The sequence below is a fragment of the Ctenopharyngodon idella genome, chromosome 3, assembly GCF_019924925.1.
Source record: "Ctenopharyngodon idella isolate HZGC_01 chromosome 3, HZGC01, whole genome shotgun sequence".
Classification (NCBI taxonomy): Eukaryota; Metazoa; Chordata; class Actinopteri; order Cypriniformes; family Xenocyprididae; genus Ctenopharyngodon; species Ctenopharyngodon idella.
The window spans coordinates 13,310,982-13,335,284 of NC_067222.1; the positions used below are offsets into that span (position 1 = coordinate 13,310,982).

The 24,303-nt window shown below is 36.3% G+C and overlaps 2 protein-coding genes across 5 annotated transcripts in view; both read left to right on the plus strand.

Moving 5' to 3' along the window:
• The window catches only part of LOC127509954 (gastrula zinc finger protein XlCGF57.1-like), a 63,556-nt gene that overhangs the window by 23,032 nt on the left and 16,221 nt on the right, over positions 1–24,303 (plus strand). The window contains exon 3 of one of the 2 annotated variants that reach the window (XM_051889364.1): positions 18,405–18,464. The exons of the other annotated variant lie outside the window; for it this stretch is intronic. The gene's annotated coding sequence lies outside the window, so the exon portion shown is untranslated. Of the gene's footprint in view, positions 1–18,404; positions 18,465–24,303 lie in introns of those variants that run through there. 2 annotated transcript variants of the gene reach the window in all.
• The window catches only part of LOC127510050 (galactose-specific lectin nattectin-like), a 97,820-nt gene that overhangs the window by 3,994 nt on the left and 69,523 nt on the right, over positions 1–24,303 (plus strand). Inside the window, exon 2 of one of the 3 annotated variants that reach the window (XM_051889563.1) lies at positions 135–216. The exons of the other annotated variants lie outside the window; for them this stretch is intronic. Coding sequence (XP_051745523.1) covers positions 159–216 — 58 coding nt within the window. The 5' untranslated portion in view covers positions 135–158. The remainder of the gene's footprint in view (positions 1–134; positions 217–24,303) is intronic. 3 annotated transcript variants of the gene reach the window in all.

Below are 24,303 nucleotides of genomic sequence, written 5' to 3' on the forward strand. Positions count from 1 at the left end.
TGCACTGGCTCTGTGATCCACCAAGTACAAACTATATAAAAACATTGTTTGTACACATTGATCTACTGGTTCTTGTCACAAAAATACAAATCTTTGTAATAATTATTTATGTATAATTGTGTTTTAAAATGCAGAGTTCCTGTGTTCTTTGAGAAACGATGGCGGTCTGGACTGTCTACCTGTCTCTCTGTCTTCTGGTAGCTTTGAATGCTTCAGGTAAAACTATTATTCCACGTCTCACATCATAACTGTTATTTTAACATGAATTGAAGCACATCTGGGACTCTGTAACGACTGATCAGAAGCAGAAATGATCTAATACAGTATGTGCACCTGAGTTTGTCTCTGAATTATTATGATGATATTAAGTCAATAAAACAACAACAATTATATCATTATATCAGCTAAAGTTGTTGATTCTTATGAATGATATTATATTATTAATTTTGACAATAATATACAACACCAAATATGCCTGTTAATTTGCAGTATATATTTATTAGTATTTATTAGTAGTTGTAGTAGCACTACTGCTAGCAGTTCTGTTTTAAAAATGTGTATTTCTTTCTTTTTAAGTGGAAACACGTCCTGTTGAAAGTAAACATTGTGGCAGTAAGTCTTCTCGTCTTCTACATCTCTTGTCAGTGTGTATGTATAGTACAGTAAAAAAAAAAAAAAAAAAAAAACAGTGCATTTCTCCACCTTAACAAGTGTGTGTAACACCTGATGATCATATTCTCCAGCATGCTTTAAAAATGTTCTAAAGAGCATCTTGGAAGCAATTTTAAATCCTTGGTTTATTTAAGGTACACTATGTAGCTTTTTTGTTCAAAACAAAATTTAAATAATGAGTCTGTACATCATCAATCCTTCTTAAAAAACATGATTCACTGGTTCACTATGGTAAGTCTATTATAAGTGTTTAAATTTTAAACCTGTCAGAACAGTTTTCCGACATACATCACTCGCCTGTGCATGTCCGCAAATAGAGAAAAGTTGCTCCAGTCGATTCGACGCGTGTCTGGTGTGGGAGTGGCACAGCTTAGCTGTTACTTGAGCAAGAAAGGAAGAGATGGAGCTGTTCGATAGCAGGTTTTAAAAAGGTCGGACTGTATTAGGTGATGGTTAGAACACACTGAATCAGATCAGTTCCATGAAAAGAGGTTTAATGTTGACAGTTTGGGTGGTACACAACACAGCAGTACACAGGTTTTACAGGCTTTTGTGTGTATAAATTTGGATGTGGTCTACAAAGGAAATAAATATATATATATTAACAAACGTCTTGAGTATTATTACACTACATTACTTCAATTAACAGTCACAAATCTCTCAAAGAAGTTCAATTTAAATCTAGAATGTAGTAAAGAAATCAACATACAAGCAATAAATTATTATACAATACAAAAACGGCAAAACACTCAAAACGAAACTAATCGTGAAGTTATTCAAACGAGCAGCATGTAATCAGAAACATCACGACACAACTATAAATAGCAGATATATCAGCAACAAATGTGATGATAATACATCCACACATAGATATCAAACACTGGTTACAAGATACATCTTACGAATGGCAAGTAATATTGAACAAAATCAACACATTCATGGGCACTCGACAGCACGCGATAATGGCTTCAATATTGATAAATACTCGTTTGTTATAAACAGGAAACATTGTACTAATGCTGCACCTACTCCTTAACTAATGAACTTTATGAACTATTGATTAAGCAGGCAACTTACATTTGTTTATCAACGCACACGTTGCATACACACAGCGCCCTCGCACCTTCTGCTGAGTCACTCTCGGCCTTTCTAACAGGAGCAGTTGAATCTCCAACCTCTGGAGAATCGCCGTTTTAAACAAACACTGAACAGAATAGAGAGGAGAGTCTGCTAGAGAAAAGAGAACACAACAGAGCTCAAGCGACACGGTGATTAAGGAATTTTTGAGGTATTTAATTACAGGACCAGATAGACTGCCATATGTAGCTCTCTAACAGAGTTCACTGTACAGCATCTTTTGTGAAGCGTCACCTTCATCTCCACAGTCATGTGAAGCCAAAGCACAACCAAAACAATGTTGCATGCCTTTTTGTTTTTTAACCGGTAAAGGGCCAAAAGTTACATAGTGTACCTTTAAATGAAAGTTATTAATTTAATTTCATGAAAGGTCATTAAAGGTAACAACATAATAACAAACAAAACTTCCATTTAACAGCCTGTGAGACAGGATGGTCTGCCTTTGGATGCAGATGCTTCAAGTTTTTCAATGAGCGTGAAACATGGTCTGTAGCCGAGGTATGATACATTCAGCTTCTGATATGGCATACAAATCATATAAGAATATTTTTGGTTTAAGCTCTGTAAACATCTATGACACCTGTCAGTTATCATAGGAAAGTACTTTCAACTTGTTCCTCAGTTTAAAAACAATATATGTTGACAGTAAAGAAATTACAGTGGAGCTCCAGGATGTGAACATACATCCCTGTGATAATACTGAAACATCATAATTGTTTGAAAATACAGATATAACACATTTCATGTTATCATTAGAGGATCACTTAAAAACTTTAAACTTTTACTTTACTTTTATGTGAAGTTATATCTAATCTATATACAGTATAACCAGAACCTTTTCTAGAAAAGTAGTCCCACCTCAAATGGCAGATTTTGTATTTCACGGGTAAAATAATAAAAATAAAAGCTGCAAGCAGCGATGAAAGGGCCCTCGCATCCGGGCTCACTGCCACCCGTTGGCCTCAGGAAAACAGTGAACAGTGGGCGACATGCATGTAAGTGAGTAAATACAGGAGAATTATGGCCAAGTCATTTCAAAGTGCCACACTTCCTGCTGCCAACAGGTGGTGCTTTGACCGTAACCGAATATTGCGATATAGTGTGAAGTTTGGAGCAGATGGGACATTGTATGCCTGAGTTACAACAACTTCCTGTTTCATGGCATTAATCGCATACATTAACACTTGCCAAGTGTTGCATGTTTTAACATGTTTCTAGCATGTTTGGTACTTTGTAGCATATTGAAATGTGTTTCTGGTAGTGAATTACAGTGTAAAGCATGTCATTTCCTGTTGCCAGCAGGTGGCGCTATGACTAACTGAATATTGTCATATAGATGTCTTTAGGCCAGGACTCTTATCACACATGTGAAGTTTGGGGCAGATCGGACATAGTATGCCTGAGTTACAACAGCTTCCTCTTTCATGGCCGCCACAAAGACACCCTTCAGCGAAAAGTCAAGATCTTCGCAATTTAACGTCGCAAAGGTCTTTAGATTAGACGGACCAAATATGACATTGATCTGATTAAAGCTCTAGGAGGAGTTCATTAAAGTACAACATCTGGAAATGGCAAAAAATGGCAAGTTAATTCAAAATATCTGACTTCCTGTTCGGTTTCAGATTTTGCTCCAAGAGACTTTTTTGTAGGTATTGGGCTGTTAAATGTGTGTACCGAATTTCAAAATCTACGTGAAATGTAGCACGAGGGGCACTTCGTTAGGTGGTGCTATCGAGCCATTTTGCCACGCCTAATTCTGCAACCCATAACAGACGTAAATTTTCACCACTTTTGACACGTGTGCAAAGTTTCATGAGTTTTCGAGCACATTTAGGCCCTCAAAAAAGCAATTCACTTTGGAGAAGAATAATAATAAACGGAGCAATTCCAATAGGGTCCTCACACCATTGGTGCTCGGGCCCTAATTAAAGCTGCAAGCAGCGATGAAAGGGCCCTCGCACCTAGGCTCACCGCCACCCGTTGGCCTCAGGAAAACAGTGAACAGTGGGTGACATGCATGTAAGCGAGTAAATACAGGAGAATTATGGAAAAGTCATTTGAAAGGGCCAGAATTCCTGCTGCCAACAGGTGGCGCTTTGAGCGTAACTGAATATTGCCATGTTGATGTGTCCAGGCCAGGAATATTATCGAACAGGTGAAGTCTGGAGCAGATCGGACATCGTATGCCTGAGTTACATCAACTTCCTGTTTCGTGGCGTTAATTGCAAACGTTAGCACTTAGCCAAGTGTTGCATGTTTTAACATGTTTCTGGTATGTTTGCTACTTAGTGGCATATCGAAATGTGTTTCAGGGAGTGAATTACAGTGTAAAGCATGCCATTTCCTGTTGCCAGCAGGTGGCGCTATGACTAACTGAATATTGGCAAATAGATGTCTTTAGGCCAGGACTCTTATCACACATGTGAAGTTTGGTGCTGATCAGACACTGTATGCTTGAGTTACAACAACTTCCTGTTTCATGACAATAATAGCATGCTTTAGCATTCAGCTAGGTGTTGCCAGCATGATTTAGAATATTTCTAGCATGTTTAGTACTCAATTGCATATTTTAGTATGTTGCTAATAGCGCATCATATTGTTAAAAACGTCACTTCCTGTTGCCAGTAGGTGGCGCTATTACTATAACCGAATATTGTCATGTAGATGTGTTCAGGGAAGGAATCTTATCAAATGTGTGAAGTTTGGGGTAGATTGGACATTGCATGCCAGAGTTACAGCAACTTCCTCTTTCACTGTATTAATAGCATGCTTTAGCACTTAGCTAAGTGTTTGCTAACATATTTCTAGCATGTTGCTAGACTGTTAAGAACTTGCTGGCACATTTTAATATGCTGTCAGGAGTCCATAACAGTGTTAAACATGTCACTTCCTGTTGCCAGCAGGTGGCGCTATGACTATAACTGAATATGGGCATGGACATGTGTTCAGGACAGGACTTTTATCAAGTGTGTGAAGTTTGGGGCAGATCCGATATTGTTTGCCTTAGTTACAGCAACTTCCTGTTTCATAGCGAAACATCAAACTTTGTCAGGCTGCCAGGGACACGCCCTTTACGAAAACTCAAGATCTTCGCAATTTAGCGTCGCACATACCTTATTATTACACAAACCAAATTTGAAGATGACTGGATTAAAACTGTAGGAGGAGTTCGTTAAAATACAAGGCCTGAAAATGGCAAAAACTGCAAAAAAATCACACAGGAAATTCAAAATAGCTGACTTCCTGTTGTGTTTAGGACTTAGCTCCAAGAGACTTTTTCGTAGGTAATGGGACAGTACACGTATGTACCGAATTTCATACATGTACGTCGAACGTAGCCCGAGGTGCACACCGTTGAATTTTTATAGGTGCCGCTATCGAGCCATTTTGCCCCACCCATTTCTGAAACCTATATCAGATGTCAATTTTCGCCAGTCCTGACGCGTGTGCAAAGTTTTGTGAGTTTTCGAGCATGTTTAGGCCCTCAAAAATGCGATAATGTTTGGAAAAGAATAATAAATATAGCTGCAATCAGCGATGGCGGGCCCAAGCCTGGTGGCACAGCCACCCGGGTGGCTTCACGGCAACTGTGCACGGCGGGCAATAGGCATTTAAAACAGTTAAACATAAAAGGACTATTTCAAATCCATTTGAATACACCACATTTACTGCAGCAGTTGGTGCCCATATGATCACACACACACACACACAGACAGAGACCCACACACACACACAGAGAGAGAGAGAGAGAGAGAGAGAGAGAGAGAGAGAGTGAGAGAGAGAGTGAGACTGAGGGGGGAGGGGGGTTGGACAGAGAGAGAGAGAGGGAGTGTGAAAAATCCACATTCAAACCAAAATATCTGACTTCCTGTTGGTTGGAGCTAATGACTGTAAATTAGAAAGTTGTTCGCCTTAATGAGAACAATATGTGTATTGAGTTTGGTGACTGTAGGTAAAAATAACCCCCCCACTTTTGTCAAAAGGTGGCGCTATAGAGGCCCAGCTTCCCGCCCGTTTCTACGGTTTTGCCCATGTCTACTGGTTGACATCTCTGATGTGTGTATTGAGTTTCATGCAATTTGAAGCATGTTAAGAGTCTCAAAAGCTTCCAAAACAAATATTAAAGTTTGATGGTAACGGTGTTTGAGATATTACAATTCTTTTTAAAGGTCTACATCTGCCATGTTTTGACATTATTCTGATAAAGTTTAAAGCAAATCGGGTAAAAATAAGAGAGTGATCTCAAAGCAAGTTGAAAGTGACACACTTCCTGCTGCCAGTTGGTGGCGCTATAACTTTGACTCACAATAGTCACATCCACGTGATCAGCCTTGTACAACGAACACACAGCTGACGTTTGATCAAAATCAATCAATGTATGCAGATATTATAACACATTTCCTGTTTACCTTTTCTCGCCATAAATTTGTTGCCTCGCCACAGCCAAACCGTTTGAGATATCAAAAATCCGCTGGCAATTTTTCATCATCAATGTCTTGACTTCATGCTGAACGAGTTTGGTGGTGATCGGATTAATCGTCTAGGAGGAGTATATCAAATTCCAGAGCATGTGTTTTTCAAACAACCCATAATAGCTGACTTCCTGTTGACGTGGCGTATAACTTAGAGCACGAAAGTTGTTAAGCCCGATGAGGTCTTTATGTGTACTGAGTTTCATACTAATACATGCAAGCGTGTTTGATATATGGCCAAGTTTTGGGATCCCATTCAAGGGGGCGCTGTAGAGCCCCCATGCCACGCCCAGGTCCCAGCCTCTGCGGCGTCCTAATGGTCGCAGATTCCAATGTGTGTGCCAATTTTCAAGAGTTTTTGAGCACGTTAAGGCCCCCAAAAAGCCCTGGAAGGTTGAATAAAAAAAATAAATAAATAAAAAAAATAAATATAGCTGCAAGCAGTGATGGCGGGCCCAAGCCCGGTGGCACCGCCACCCCTGTGGCTTCAGGGAAACTGTGCACAGTGGGCAATAGGCATTTAAAATGGTTAAACATCAAAGGACTATGTCAAATTCACTCCACATTTACTGCACTTTAAGGTTGCGCTATAAAGCCCCTCCTCCCCTCCCGTTTCTAAGGCTTTGCCCATGTCTACTGGATAATCTGGATAATCCTGATATGTGTCGAGTTTCATGCAATTTGAAGCATGCTAAGAGTCTCAAAAGAAATTAAAATGAATATTAAAGTTTGATGCTTTGCCAAGGCAACAGTGTTTGAGATATCACGATTCTTTTCAAAGGTCTACATCTGCCATGTTTTTACATTATTCTGATGAAGTTTGAAGCAAATCGGGTAAAAATAAGTGATTTCAATAAGTGATCTCAAAGTACGTTGAAAGTGACACACTTCCTGCTGCCAGTTGGTGGCGCTATAACTTTGACTCACAATAGTCACATCCATGTGATCAGCCTTGTACAACGAACACACAGCCGAATTTTCATCAAAATCAATTAAAATATGCAGAAGAACTCTTTCTGTTTCCCTTTTCTTGCCATAAGTTCGTTCCCTTGCCACGGCCAAACCGTTTGAGATATACAACATCCGTTTGCAATTAAACAACTTCAATGTCTTAGCACCAAGTTAAAAAAGTTTGCTGTAGATTGTATTAAACCCTGTAGGAGAAGTAGTATAAAATCCCTTTTTTTTTTTTTTTTTTTTTTAAATCCACATTCAAACCAAAATAGCTGACTTCCTGTTGGTCGGAGCTAATGAATGTATATATGTGTACCGAGTTTGGTGAGTGTAGGTAAAAATAACCCCCCCCACTTTTGTCAAAAGGTGGCGCTACTGAGCCCCTCCACCACGCCCATTTCTAAGGCTTTGTCCATGTCTACTGGTCGACAACATTGATGTGTGTGTCGAGTTTCATGCAATTTGAAGCATGTTAAAAGCCTCAAAAACACTAAAGAATATTATTAAAGTTTGACATGCTGCCATAAAAATCAATCAATGTATGCATAAGTTATAACACACTTCCTGATTCCCTTTTCTCACCATAAATTCGTTGCCTTGCCACGGCCAAAGCGTTCGAGATATCAAAAGTCCACTGGCAATTTTACATCCTCAGTGTCTTGACTTCATGCTGACCGAGTTTGGTGGTGTTCGGATTAATCGCCTAGGAGGAGTATATCAAATTCCGGAGCATGCGTTTTTCAAAAAAACCCGTAATAGTCGACTTCCGGTTGGGGTGGCGTATAACTTAGAGCATGAAAGTTGTTAGGCCTGATGAGGTCTATATGTGTACCGAGTTTCATACTAATATATGCAAGGGTGTTTGATATATGGACCAAGTTTTCGGACTTCATTCAAGGGGGCGCTGTCGAGCCCCCCTGCCATGCCTGGGTACCAGCCTCTGCGGCGTCCTAATGGCCGCAGATTCCAATGTTTGTGCCAATTTTCAAGAGTTTTTGAGCATGTTAAGGCCCCCAAAAAGCCCCGGATGACGGACAAAAAAAAATAAAAAAAAAAAAATAAATAAATAATAATAATAATAATCCTTATAAAAACAATAGGGCCCTGTGCCTTAGTGGCTTGGGCCCTAATAATCCTAGAGAAAACAATAGCGCCTTCAGCCTTTGGCTTTGGCCCTAATAATAATCCTAAAGAAAACAATAGGGCCTTCAGCCTTTGGCTTTGGCCCTAATAATAATAATAATCCTTATAAAAACAATAGGGCCCTGCGACTTAGTGGCTTGGGCCCTAATAATCCTAGAGAAAACAATAGCGCCTTCAGCCTTTGGCTTTGGCCCTAATAATCCTAAAGAAAACAATAGGGCCTTCAGCCTTTGGCTTTGGCCCTAATAATAATAATAATCCTCAGAAAAACAATAGGGCCCTGCACCTTAGTGGCTTGGGCCCTAAATAAACAGCACAGTGAGTAAACATTATTTCGATGGTAACTGAAGGCATGTCACAGATTTTGGCAGATTCATTTAAAATAACATGTTCTTTGTGTTTGCTCATGTCTCTGCCTCTACAGGATATGTGTTTGTACAAAAATGGGAACCTTGCTTCTGTACACAGCCATGAGGAGTACATTTTCATAAAGAACCTGGTTAGACGCACAACTCATGCATCAACACGTACCTGGATTGGAGGCCATAAAGTTTCTCAGGTATGCAATTTTTTTTTTCATCATACTTTCTGTGCTACTGGGCATTTACCATTACATTTACATTAAAACTCATATAATACATTTTTCAAAACGCATGAACATAGATGTGTTTTTATTATTTATTGTTGGTCCTCAGAACAGTTAGTTTAGTGCATTGGCAGCCATGAGAGGCACCGCTCACCATGATGATGTAATACTCGAGTGTTTGTATCGTGAAACTCGATGTGAAATAGTATGGCTGATAGAGATAACTGAATGATTTAGCCCTTTCTTAAATAGTTTTCACATATTCTTTACTGATACCCCTTTCTGTGAAATAATTTCTGTTCATTTCTGTTTAGATTTCTGACATGTTTAAATTGGGGTTACGGTTCATGAGGAATCATCTTTTAGATAAATAAAGATAAAACAAAGCCATGTAAAGCTGTGGACATAAACACAATGCTGTTTTTTCTCTTCTGTACACAGTATATTTATTGGTTCTGGAGTGATGGATCCCAAATGAACTATCAACTATGGTCGCCTGGAGAACCCAATAACCATGGATATGAGCGCTGTGTTGAGATGAACTCTGTCAGTAAGTAACTTCTGTTAATGCTCATGAAATAACATGATAAATGATCCATCAATCTGAATTGTGTTAGACCATACATCAGAAGATTAGCAGATACTGCTTCATGTCATACTGTATATCCAGAAGATAAAAAATAACTTTTTCATCACAGTTAAAAAAGTTTCATCACAAAACATTGTTGCTGATTGTTTTCTAGACATCAAATACTAATATTTCTGTGTCTACCATACTAAATAAACATTATTTAGTTTTTTCATAATACACAAATGATAAAAACAACTATATTTTTTCTGTCTTTCAGCAAATGGCAACTGGAATAATGAGAACTGTGATGAAAAGAAGCCCTATGTGTGTGTGTACTGAACCAGCATGTGAAAAATCAGTGTAGAAGAAACAAGCTACTTTGATTCATTTCCATTAGAAATGTTCAATGGAGGCTAATAAATGTGTTAACAAGGTTAATTTTGTTTGTTTGATTTTTATTTTTATTTATTTATTTGTGAATGATAAGTTAATTACTCAGTTACACCTGTTAAACATCATTATAATTCTAATTATCACCCACTCTTTTCACACCAGGGGTGTCGCACGTGCCCCAGAAAATGTTCCTGATAAATAATTTTTCTGATTAGGTAGATTACAGGATCTGATTAGTCTGAAAACAGGCTTTCTGATTCATATAACGTTATCATTTACATTAGTTTAATTATTTAAAATATGAAGGCTGTTTGCAACGCTGAAGCGAAAACATCCAGTGCGTCCTCTCACGCCTCGCCCCCTCGCTGAGCTCCTCCTCATACCTTTACTTTTCACCGCAGAATCCTGGACTTGTATGGAGGACCAAACCTGCAGAAATTAAAAATGAATAAATGAATAAAATGAATGAATAAATCAATAAGCAAATAAATGTGATAATAGAAAAATAAATAAATGAATAAACAACTTGATGAAATATGATTCATTTTTAATAAAATGATTTTTCCCCCTTAATTTATTTTCTGCTTTTGTTTTAATTATTTCTAATTTTATTTATTGATTCTTTTATTTATTTTTTCCATTTTATACTTATTTATGCATTCATTCATTTATTTTTTATATTTATTTATTCCAATAACTATTTTTTTCTAGATGTATTTATTTTAACATTTATTTATTTAAATCTATTTTCATATTTATTCTTACATTTCTCTGTCATGTATGATAATTAGGTGGGTTGGTCTTGCTTACCATTGGTTAATCGTTGATTGAAGCGCTTGCTCGATTACTCTGGCTTTGTAGTGACAGGTTGTAGCTCTCGCGTGTTATTCACCTTATTTTGTATTTATTTATTTTTGTTATTCACCTTATTTTCGCGACCACAAGGGTGACGCGTTCGTTTTGTCATCTTACTCCCGGCTGAGAGAGACCTAAGCTAGTCGCTAGCAGTAATCCTTTAGCTGTAATGGTAGATAATAACAGAAAGCAAATATGTCATGTATTATATGCAGTAGGGGCTGGCTGCAGCCGTAACTCTCCAATAGTATCCAGCTGCAGACCCGAGAAATGCCTCAATAATAATTCACACAAAAAACATGATTCACACATGCGTAGCCAATTTCACATGCGTGAAACCTAATTCACGTGCACGAAAAAAATTAAAAATTTTCAAAAAATTATATATTTTCATAAAATACATTTCACACACGCAAAAAACAATTCATAGATATACAACTGTGCACAAAAGTTTCGAATGTTTGAAACTCATGAGTTTATCCTCACATTCACGTGTGAATCAACTTGGATGTCAAGTCAAGTCAAGTCACCTTTATTTATATAGCGCTTTTTATAATGTAGATTGTGTCAAAGCAGCTTTACATTGATAACTGGTACATTGTTTGGCTGCACAGCAGCTCTTAAAAGAATAGTGTCAATGCAGGCAGATCAAAGCACTGTTGAATATCAAATGTCAAGTCAAATGTCAAGTGTCTCCAACTAAGCAAGCCAATGTGTGTGTGTGTTTCTGAGACTCCCCTGCATCTGATCCTTCGTACTCTTCAGCCAATCAGATTAAAGCTTATTAATTGACCAATCATTATCAGTCTTGTAGAGAGGTATGTACAGTTTGATCGTTTCAACTATGTTTACTGCAGTAAATTTAGAGTTAGAGATCAGTTGAAGCTATAGTTTATTAATTATTAACAGATATAAGCAACTGCTGTTGTAATCAGATTTTGTCCAAAATGAAGAGGAAATTATGCTTGTTTTGTTGTATTTTAGCTGCGGGTACAGAGTTGCAAATCAATCATCTGTGGTCAGTGTCCACCCTATAGCTCCCACTCAGCACTGGCCTCAGCTTTCATATTGTTTAAATAGTAACTAGGCCAAATTTTATGAGCACTCATTGTTTAGTGATGACCATATTTGTTCTTGACATTTGTGTACATTGTTAAATTATTACACTTATTGTTTCTCTGCATTTTTCAGGATTAAACATTGTTAGCTTGACATCAGGATATCAGTCACACACATCTTAATTCATTTAGCTTCTTTATGCTTTTACATGTTATGTATTAATATCTTAATATATACAATATTCATTTACTTATATGTTTTGTGCTGTATTGTCATCTCAAGGTTTTAATTTCACAGGAAGATGTTGTGAAGCAATAATTGGTAACACTTTAAAAAATGTTAACAAATGAAACCTTATTATAATGTGTTAACTAATATAAATTATGAAGGCATACTGATCAGAGATGCAATTAACATTATGCAACTAAGATTACTCAGTAAACTCTTTTCAATTATTTCACCATCACCTCTTGTACTGGGTGCTGACTGCTTTAAATATCAGACCAAACTCTGATATTTCCTGACAGACAGAGATGACTGGATTGAACACATCTATACGTGAATTTTTCACCTGATGTATTGCACTTATATTTCCCATTTGGCCATAAACAATCATCTACTTTAAAAGAAAAGAGGACTCTGACTGAAACACTACAATCATCCCTGGCCGGTCATGCAGTGGAACTGTGGTTCCAGTAGAATGGCCTGTGACTGAAGAACTTGTAGTCCAGCTTCAAACTGTTAGTCAGACAATCTCACAACTATGGAAGAGACGTATATTTCTCTGTACTGAATGTTGTGCTCCTTCATACTTAAGATTGCCAGTTCATGATCTTCATATGTAACAGGTACAATATAATTTATCATGGTCATTTTATACAGATTTTATTTCCAAAGGATTCAGAAACTTTCAAATTAATAAAATGTTTTAATCAACTGTAGCAAATGATGCATCTTTTAATTCTGACATAAAACAAGAACATTAATAATGCATAGCAGGTAACAGAAATTATTTTTTTTTCCCAATATGTTTATTTTCATTTTTACCTTTATAAATCCATTCTTTAAACCTAATTATACATGCATAATCTTTTTTCTGTCAATTTCATAAATGTAATCAAAATCATTTATAATAAGACACAAGTAGGACTGTGATGTCACCAATCAAATTAAATAAGTCCCAACAAAATTCATCTTTGCAATAGAGGAAACAGAAGCTGCATCTGAAGTGGCATTTAGATGCATTTACACCAACAGTTTAATACAGATCTGAGGTGTCAAATGAATAACCTGCAGTTACAAATGCATAATGTTTTGGTGTAAACATAAAACGTTGAATATTGACAATATATACGGTATGATTTTACCTCAAAATCCAACATTTTGACACAAAATGATTACTGCAAAACATGTTTCTCTGCCTGGAGTCCAGCTGTTTCTGTGAATTACAGTGACCTATTTGCTTCTTTGCGATTGACTACAAATAGCTTTGACACAAAATCTGAGGTATATATTTAAAGAGTGCCGAAAGCTACAGAAAAAAGGGTTTACTGCAATTCACAGAAACAACTGGACTCCAGGCAAAGAAACATGTTTTGCAGTTATCATTTTGTGTCAAATTGTTGGATTTTGAGGTAAAATCATACCGTATATATTGTATTGTTATATATTGTGTTGACAAATCATCAATGAAATATTTACCATCTTATATTCTGCATAATTGGGTGTTTTTAAATAAATGCTGACAAAAACTATACGAGTTTTAGGGCTGGACAATATGATGATATATATATAACATTGATAAAAGTGATTACTCGGATTTAAACCTACCTATATTGTAGTTATATAAAGTGTTCACAGGCAGATTTGCTTTACGCGTTTCCCCGGCGTCGAAATCAGGCACATATAAATGTCAGTAAAACACGATTCCTGGCTGCATGGTAATTGCCATTTATTTGACAAGTTGTAAGAAACACTTTCGAGCCCAACCTTTAGTGTAATTGTTTGATTTACTTGCATTTTCGCAGTTTCCTCTATTAAATCCAGTCATGAAGCAGGTTCTTTTGCCACTCAGTCCAGCTGAGGGAGCGCGTTCCGGCGGGAAAGTGAAGTCGATGCATACCCTCTATTATACAATCTCTGCCTCACGTGATAATGATTGGTCGATTAATAAGCTTCAGTCTGATTGGCTGAAGTGTACGAATGATCAGATGCAGTGGCAGCTCTCAGAAATACATACACACAAATCCAAGTTGATTCACACGCGAATCTGAGGAACATTCAAACATTCTAAAATTTTGTGCACAGTTGTATATATTTTATGAATATATCATTTTATTTTGCGCACGTGAATTGCTTTTTGTAAATGTAATTTTTTTTCGCGCACGTGAATTTTTTTTTTTTTTTTTGTGCACGTGAATTAGGTTTCACGCATGTGTGAATCATATTCTTTGCATGAATTATTATTGACACAAAATTCACTCCATAGTTTGGCCAGAGTTTTGTTGCATTTGCACTGTTCTGACCACTAGGGGTCACTGTGGAGACGGTGTCAGATTGTTTCGAAGCCTCGACACATTACGGCACAGTTGCTTCAACTGCTTCAGTGTTTCACGAAGCCTCCATCTGGAAAAGGTGAATTCTTCCTTGCTGTCCAGATCCATCTGAAGAGTCTCTTTACCGGAGTACTGCACCATCCTCAAAACACAACGAACGTTCAGTGAATCTTGTGTTTTTTTGTGGCATTGGCCGACGGGCGTGTACGATGCAGACAGTAAATTGGACTCAAGTTTTGTCACTGCACCAGTAGTTGCTTCTTACAAATAAGGTTAAGGAAAATTCATACAAAATAATTCATAGTCTTCCCCAATTTATACAAAGATTTAAAAGGGATATCACATAATGAAATAGATTATTCCAATAAAAAATAACAGGAGGAGTAGAAATATTCTCTTTTAAAAATAAAGATCTAATTTTATAATTGTTAGACTTTAACACAGAAAAGCAAATCATGCCAACTGGAGTATTTTCAGGTCTTGGAGGGCATACAGATACTGCAGATATAATACCAGGTGGAAACAGGGCCACAGACTAGACCATGTTGTGATTTGACAGCTCTGTTTTTGATTTATTTATCAATTAATTAAATCGCACATTTTATCTGCATCATGGAAATCATGGCCTTAACCTTAAGCTCGGGTCACACTTAAAGATCTTTAAAGATTTTCAAAATGTGAGAGACCACAAACAGGTATTATTTTTAAAAAGCATTCCTACTTCAGCAGGTATAGCCTTGGTAACCACATCGAATTCTTCTAGTGTAATAAGTATTTTGTATTTTGAGATCCCATTGTATTTTGAGGTCCCATCATTATTGAATAATTGGCTAATATCAGCCCACTCCTAAACCTATTGTGAAAAAATAAAGATTTATTCCTACACAAGATATTTCCATTATTCCAGATAAAAAAAAACTTTTGGGGAGAAAAGTTGTGTTTGTAGATAAGACTCCAAGCAGCAAGTGCTTGTTGATAAAATTTAGAGAGCTTAATTGGAAGTTTTTCAATTTTATAGTTGCACATTAAAAGGAATTCAATGCCACCCAAGTGAGAGAAAATATATCGGGGTATTACATTCCAGACAGACGATGGGTTTCGGAAATATTGTCTGAGCCAGTTTATTTTAAAAAAATGTGTTATTTAGAGAGCCAAAGTCAATCAAATTTAGGCCACCTTTATCATATGAATTTAATATGACTGATTTCTTAATATAATGAACTTTGTTTTTCCATAAATATTTAGTCAACATACTGTCAATTAATTTACATGTGTGTTTGTCGACACATAATGACTGGGCAGTATACGATAAACGAGAAATGCCTTCTGCTTTAATGAGCAGAACTCTGCCTCTGAGCGATAGATCTCTCTGCAACCAATTATTCAATACTTTATGTGTCTTATCAATAATTGGAGTAAAATTGGAGTGGCACCTAGTCTTATTATCTTTAATAGTTTTAATCCCCAAATAGGTGACACTTTCACTTATAGGAATGTTGCAGACTGAGGACACCAAGCATTTACCCACTGGAAGCAACACATTTATTGATATTGAGCTGAAGGCCCGAGGCTTTGGAAAAGGGCTTGAGAGTTTCTAATGCTATAGCTACTTGAGAGACATCCTTCAGAAACAAGGCAGTATCATCAGCTAACTGACTTATTATCACTTCGGTGTCAGCAATGGTGATTGCTTTTAAAGGGCTTTTCCTAATATGTAAATTTAGAAGCTGTGTAGCTATCAGAAATAAATACGGAGAGATTGGGCATCCCTGTCTGACCCCGCGATTCAGAGCAAATCTAGGAGAGGTGCCACTGGCGAGTTTTATAGAGCTATTGCAGACTGGCATTCATGGAGGAAGCAACGCTCTATCAAGACTCTCAACAAAAACTTCAAACAAGACAAATCCAAGTTGATTCACATGCGAATGTGAGGATAAACTCGTGAGTTTCAAACATTCGAAACTTTTGTGCACAGTTGTATATCTATGAATTGTGTTTTGCATTTGTGAATTGTATTTTATGAATAAATAATTTTATTTTGCAAACGTGAATTGTTTTTTGTGCACGTAAATTAGGTTTCACGCATGTGAAATTGGCTATGCATATGTGCATCATGTTTTTTGCGTGAATTATTATTGAGTCATTTCTCGCTCCATACTGCTCCATTTGGAGCGGTTTAAAGTTTAAAATCATGTTAATGTCAAATATTTTAACTGAAATGATAGACAGATAGATAGATAGATAGATAGAGCTTCATATATGTACGCACACAAACGTCATAAGGATATATATATATATATAATGTACATGTGTGTATTAAACCCCCTTGTAACCTTTTAAATATTTTTTAAAGTTAAAAGTTGTTTTGTCTTAAATGATTAACTGAATATAAATTAAACAAAGTTTAAACACTAAAATTAATACATTTATTTATTTGACATAAAATGTATATTTTACTCAAGCATTTCATGATGAATGAACCATTTTTCCATAGTACATAATACACATTACACAGTTGTACACTAGATTACATGAATTAGGAAAATTCAGATCCATTAAACCTAAAAACAAAACACAAATGTTATTTGATTTTAATAAAATGTATTTCCCCTCCAAGTAGCAAAAGCATCATATACTAGCTGTACTTTGATCTAAAACAATTAGAGTAAATTGAACAAATTATTGCACAGCAGGTACATGACAAATTAAATCTTTAAAAATCAAAAAAAAAAAAAATCAAAAAAAAAAAAATCAAATGGGAAGTGTATTTAACAATACTTTGTGTATTAGTCAGGATGTAGCATAGCATGTATAATAAAGTTTTGACATTCTGTTTTTCTCATGTTTATATATTGGAGGTATAAATCATACCCTGTCACTAATGTAATCAATCTTGTTCAGTTTAAATTTTTTAAAAAGGCTTAAAATGAACTTTAATCATCTTATGGTCAGGCAAATAACGACAAAAGTTATAGGGCTTCATGAGTTTACAGTGATGAGTGATTGACATTTCAGCACTTGAGCACATACGTGTTCATGTCAAGTGCATTTTTGAGACATGAAAGCAATGAAGCAGCAGCTAAATCAGTCAGCAGGACACCAGGGTTTTTCCTGACTGACTGCGGGCTGCAGGCTGTGGACACGTCAATGCCGTTTACATTCGGATCCAGTCGGGTTCGAAAATGGGTAAAAGTTGTCAAGTCGGACTCGGGTCTAATTTTATCGTGTCTGTCTTGGGTCAGGTTTTTCTTTTAAAAAAATAATTTATGCACGTCGGGTTGGGGTAAGAAGTGATTCGGGTCGATTCGGGTCGGGTACAGACTTTAGGACCCGAGAAGACTTCTAGTTCACAGGCGGGACTCTGTTAGTTGTGGTGTGCTTTCCTGGTCACATCTCGGCACTCCACACACCAGAGGAAGAAAACGGTTAAAACTATGATTTCTTATCGTCATGTCTGTGGTCTCTTACATTTTGAAAATCTTATAAGTCTTTAAAGATCTTTAAGTGTGACCCTAGCTTAAGGTTAAGGCCATGATTTCCATGATGCAGATAAAATGCGCTATTTAATTAACTGATAAATAAATCGAAAACAGAGCTGTCAAATCACAACATGGTCTAGTAGCGTCTGTGGCCCTGTTTCCACCTGCTATTAAAAGCAAATATTGTGCAAATACTCCACTTTTGGCCACTACTGTACATGATTAATCTTTAATCTGTTTGGTTGTTGATTATTTTCATAATCTATTTCATCAAGTAGTTGTTGTAGCTCTAGTTAATTTAAGTTTGTTTTGATCATCAGAAATAATTTAAGAAAAGTTGTGTTTCTGAGGCTTCGACAAAACCTGATGATCTGTTATCTAGCATGATTTGAAGATCTTGAGTTACATGATCAGTGTCATTCATTTTATTTATTTATTTTACATGTGATTAGTCTTTTTGCTTCTGACATATTTACTGTTCATCTCTCATCATGTCTGTTGGAAATGACACTTGTTTGTTTTTGTCAGAACTACCAGAAAGCATCTGGAAGGAGAGGACAGAGAGATCCAGTGATCCAGAACCTGCAGAATGAAACATTGTGATACTGAAGAACAAAGAGGTTGGAGTTTATTCTTCATTCCTCATTCATTCATCATGATACTGAAGAACATGCTGATGATCACCAGATTACAGGTTGAGAATAACAAATTAAAACACGCATAGGCCTATAAAAACCCAAGTGAACTGACATTCACACTGGGCTCCAGTATAATTACCTGCTAATAAAGCAATGATTTTTTCTTCAGAGATCTTTTTTCGTTAACCAGCTTACAGCAAACACTGAACCAAATTATTTAAATATTGAGCAAGCATCTCATTGGCTGTGGAAACAGCAGCAGCCAATCAGCTTGTGTTGTGTAGGAAATGATGTGATTGCTTACAGATTACATGTCAAGCCTGCGCCATCTAGAGTTTCATGACCAAACTAGTGATTTACAACACGAATCATTTTCATGACATTAAAATAGATCATAATCGTGACACAGCAGTTGTCGAGCAGATTTGATGGGATTAAAATGACTATTGAACTCATCAGTGATCTTGACTTTGGGCTTCACTTTTTATTTCACGTTTGTCTCTCATTTGAAATCTCACATGATTTAATGTTTCTTCTAGACCTGATGGACATGAACAAGAAAGAAAAAACAGAAGGCAAAAAATCTGTCACCTGCCCTCAGTGTAAAAAACATTTCACATGTAGATCAAAGCTGAAGATTCACACGAGGATCCACAGCGGAGAGAAACCTTACACCTGTGATCAATGTGGGAAGAGTTTCACTGTTCTGAAATCACATCTGCCTTATTCTGAAGAAGAGACCAGAAAACTCACACTGGAGAAAAACCTTTCAATCGTTCAGGGAGATGAACAAGAGACCAGAACACTTTTAACAGAGACATGAATCTGAATGAAGCCCTGAACATGAATCACTTTTACTTACTTTTTGTGCTTTAAGAAATGATTGATTAAACTTGATTAATAATTGATTAAACTCATTACTCATTTTATCAACAACTTATTGTTATTGTCCAATTTTATTTTCTGCTGATTCTTCTTGCATCAGGAATAATTTCATAATTATCGGTTATGAAAGCCGAGTATTGTTTGGTTAATTTTTTGGGGAACTAAATAATAATGTTCTAGGAATGTTCTTTATTAAATAAAATAATGTTCCCAGAATGTTGGAGGAAGGTTGTTTTTAAATAATCTAAACATATTTTATACAGAATGTTCCCTAATAGTTATTTTTAAATTTTATTTTTGCAACCATAAAATACTGTTCCCAGAACGTTGCAGGGTAGTTATTTTTAAATAACATAAACATAGCTCATACAGAATGTTCCCTAATGGTTATTTTTAGGTTATTGTTTTTATAACCATGTAAACTAACCTTTCAATTAAAACGTTGCAGATGTTTTTGCATAATGACCTATACAAAGCTCTGAAATTAGTTTAGTTCATGCAGCATTTAATAAAATGTAGAAATTAGATTAAAAAAAAACATTATAATGTTAATGTGAAACTCACAGAAATGATAAATCCTTGGGTTTGTTTCTATCTTCATGAACTGCGCTTCATGAAGCTTCATGTGCCCTCGCTTTCTCTTGTCTTAAACAGAAAGCCGCCAACTCACGGAATTTAAAAATTCACATTTTGTTTTACTGGCTGACTAACATTTGTTTAATAAATAATAGTTCACCCCACACATGACTGACAAATGAATGAGATTACTGTCTGTCAACATTATTAACAGTTTCACCCTTGATATCCAGTATCAGTTTGATGTTCATTCACACCATGAGCCTTCATGAGGTCAGAACAATGACTATGAACTTTGAACAACACACATTCTTTACTAAATAAACTGTAATGATTACTCATTTCACCACAGCTTTACACAACCAGCAGAAAGAGAGCAGCTGGAATAAAGATAAGCGATGTGTAACAGTTTCACTGTTGTTGTCCGTTGGTCACACCTTAATTTAGCAATTTCTAGTACTGCATTGCTATTGCGTCCTTCTCATGAGCATTTAATAATTTTTGACATTTCAGCATGAGTTGAATCTCTTTTTATGGCCCATTTTACCTGTAAAATGAAACCTACTTTATAATTATGCACACCTGAATATAATATTACTTCCAGTTTTCCGTAACAGTTATATATCACTTATAAGTGATTAAATACAAAATTAATAGTAGTTATTAAGATTAATGTGGTTTGGAATTGGTAAAATGTGCTTGTATCAACTTGCATAATTATTGTGCATGCACTGTAATAGAGAGAAACAAATGATAAAGTTAAGGTTGCTGAATATATGATCCCTTTCTTCAAAATCACTCTTTGTAAATGATATGATTATAGATTATAACCTAGATGTGCTGTGTTTGGCAGAAACCTGGCTAAAACCAGATGATTACGTTACTTTAAATGAGTCCAAACCCCAAGATTAGTGTTACAAACACGAGCCTCGTCTGAAAGGCAAAAATTCTTGAAATTCTGCAGCAGATCGATGACATCTCAGATCAGGGGTGGACTGGGGCAAAAAAGTGGCCCTGGACTTTCCGACACAAAGCGGCCCATCACACGGTTGCAACACCTCACCATAAAACCTACCAATTTTTTTACACCACTTACTAACATAAAAATATAAATGCTATTTGTACAGAAATATAAATGCTATAAATGCTTTTTATTGAAATGCTTATCATTAACATTAATGAATGACTGGCATACTTCTTTACGTTATAATTTGTCTTGGTGCACATGGCAAATAGTAAATCATTTTGAAAAAATTTCAAATCTCTTTTCCATGCAGGGAAGTTTAATATCAGTCCATATATAACAATGCTCTGGTATGATCTAGAAGACTTAGAATGTAGTGCAGAATTTGGACTGATTCATGGTGCCTTTCTAGTATTTGTTCTTTCAGGGGTTTGACAACTGTCATTTTATGGAATAGAGGTCCAGTTGTGGAAAAGAGTGTAAAAATTCTCATGTTTATGAAAAATACAGCATATTAGAATGATTTCTGAAGGATCACATGACTGAAGACTGGAGTAATGATGCTGAAAACTCAGCTGTGATCACAGGAATAAATTATATTTTACAATAAATTCACATAGAAAACATCTATTTGAAATTTTATTAATATTTTATAATGTTTTTTTACTGTAGCTTTGATAAAATAAATTCAGCCTTCCTCTTTTAAAAACATTAAGTCTTAATTCAAACTTTTGATTGCCAGTGTGTAAAATAATGCATGTAAACTAACTAGCAAATTATATTTTTATTTTAGACACTTTACTAACATGGCATAGGCTACTTGAATATGAAAGTTGCTGGTTTTGCATGTTTTAGTGTAAGATTGAGAATGATATTTTGAGTTTTATGAATCATTTTCAAATGATTGTGAAATTACTAAAGAAATCCTGACCACAGACTGACCACTGATATGCTGAAAACTGCTACATTAGCCTAATGTTTCTTTGTGTGTGTGACGAATAACGTAAATGGCATTAAAATATGAAAAATTCAAAAAGGCCAGAAGTAGTTAGCATCCCTGGAAATTAATGTCCGTCGTTTAACAGTATTTTTTTTAATCGTAAACAGTAGGCATATATTGCTGTGTATTGTCTCGTCATGTTCAGCTGCTTATCTTACCTTGGCTCGCATTCTCGAAGCATTAAAAATTGCAGTGCTGCTTGGTTTCTTTGGACAGTAAATCCCGCCTCCTTCGATTTGGTTGGATATCTCAAACATTTTGACATTGACGAGCACTTTTTTTTGCATCAAGTGGGCCGCGCCTGTGCGAATGATCGTCTGGGCCGACGGAAGGATATAGATTACGTAAATTTACTATACTTCATTCTTCATAAATATTTACTTTGCAACGGGCCGGCCCACATTGTCCAGCGGCCCACTGAGAAAACTCCCGGTACTCCCGATGGCCAGTCCGCCCTTGTCTCAGATAATTATCTAGTCTTGTGTATACTACATTTAGCCAAGTCTGCAAATCCTAGTCCCTGTTACAAATATAGTAGAACTATCACTTCTACCACTAAATACTGCTTTATAATAATCTTCCTGATCAGTTTCATCTCCTCAGCATACCAGATAGCTTAGAAGACCTCGATTTTGCAAGAGAAACTACTGACTCTCTCATTGACTCTCTCCTTTCCAGCACTTTAGATACAGTTGCTCCTTTGCACTTAAAGAAAATAAAATAAAATAGTCCAATGCTGTGGCACAACAAGCACACTAAGTCCCTCAAGAGAGCAGCCAGAAAAATGGAGTGCAGCTGGAAGAAAACAAAAGGTTTTTCACATTTTGTGGAAAGACAGGACTATTGCTTACAGAAAGACCTTAAAAACTGCTAGATCTGCTTATTTTTCAGCCCTCTTTGATACAGTGGCTAAAATAATGAGAAATAAAGCTTAATAATTAACCCCAGGCGTTTCAAAACAGCACAGCTGTTATGACTTTATGAACTTCTTTACTTGCAAGATTGATAATATTAGAGAAAATTATAATCATGAAGCCATCTACTGAAAAGGAAAAATTTGTCAATTACCTTTTTACAACCTTTTTTGTCAAAGATATTAGAAAAGGCAGTATCCTCACAACTATGTTCCTTTTTTTTTTTTTTTTTTAGAAAGAAATGGTATCTGCAAGGACTTCCAGTCAGGATTTAGACCATATCATAGTACTGAGACGGCTCTCATTAGCGTTACAAATGATTTGCTCTTATCATCAGATCGTGGTTGTATCTCTCTATTAGAGTTACTAAATCTTAGTGCTGCATTTGAACTGTTGACCACAAAATTTTTTTGAATAGACTTGAAAATTATGCTGACCTTAGTGGAATTGCATTGGCATGGTTCAAATCATACTTACTGTATCTGACCATTATCAGTTTGTAGTAGTAAACGAAGAGATGTCATATCGATCCAGTATGTCCAGTATGGAGTACCGCAAGGCTCAGTTCTAGGACCATTGCTTTTCACCCATGCTACCCTTGAGAGAAATTATTAGGAAGCACGGCATTCGCTTTGCCACAGAAGAGAGGACCCAGGTGCAGAATAACAATTAAAGGAGATTTATTAACAAGGACTCTAGACAAGGCACAACCAGGAGAATGACGTATAACAAAGTTCAAACAGCAGGGCAGATGACAATGACAGGCAGGCAGGCTTTAGCATATCATTAACTATGACTGCTCTGAAGCTGGAACGTCTCAAGAGAAGCCAGGTTATCCAGGTAAATTTTCTGTTGATATGAAAAATTGTATAGATTTATCAATATAGCGAGTCTATTACGATGTTATGATGAACTATAAGCCTTTCTCCACCGACGTTCTGAGTTGTTCAAAGCTTTTGTAAGGATACTGATTGTTAGAAGGCAGCTGTCTGACTCTGACATGAAGAACAGGAACGGTGTGTGTAACATTAGCAACACATTATTAGCTGTTTGATAACGTAGTCAAGCAAAAGGCTAATCATATTAATACATATTAATTAATGACAGAACCGTCGCAAGGGCTGTGCCAAGTGTACGAGCGCATAGGGGCTCGTGCTAAAGTAAAGTGACAGCTGACTTGAAGTAAAGCCAATGAAGTTCATGTTTTTGTCCTTCGAAATATTTTAATACTATAAAACATAGCTAAAACAATATTGCTCTGAGTGTGTGCGTGACCGCGATTCATATTCAGTCAGTGTGGAATCGCACGTCAAGTTCTGAGAGAGCTATTCAGTCCATTATAAATTCTGATTTTGGCCGCCTCTGGAATGGATCAAACCATAGATATTAGCCTACCTGATGAGTTCAAGCAAATACGCTGGAAATCTGCGCTCATTCAAGGATGCGCATT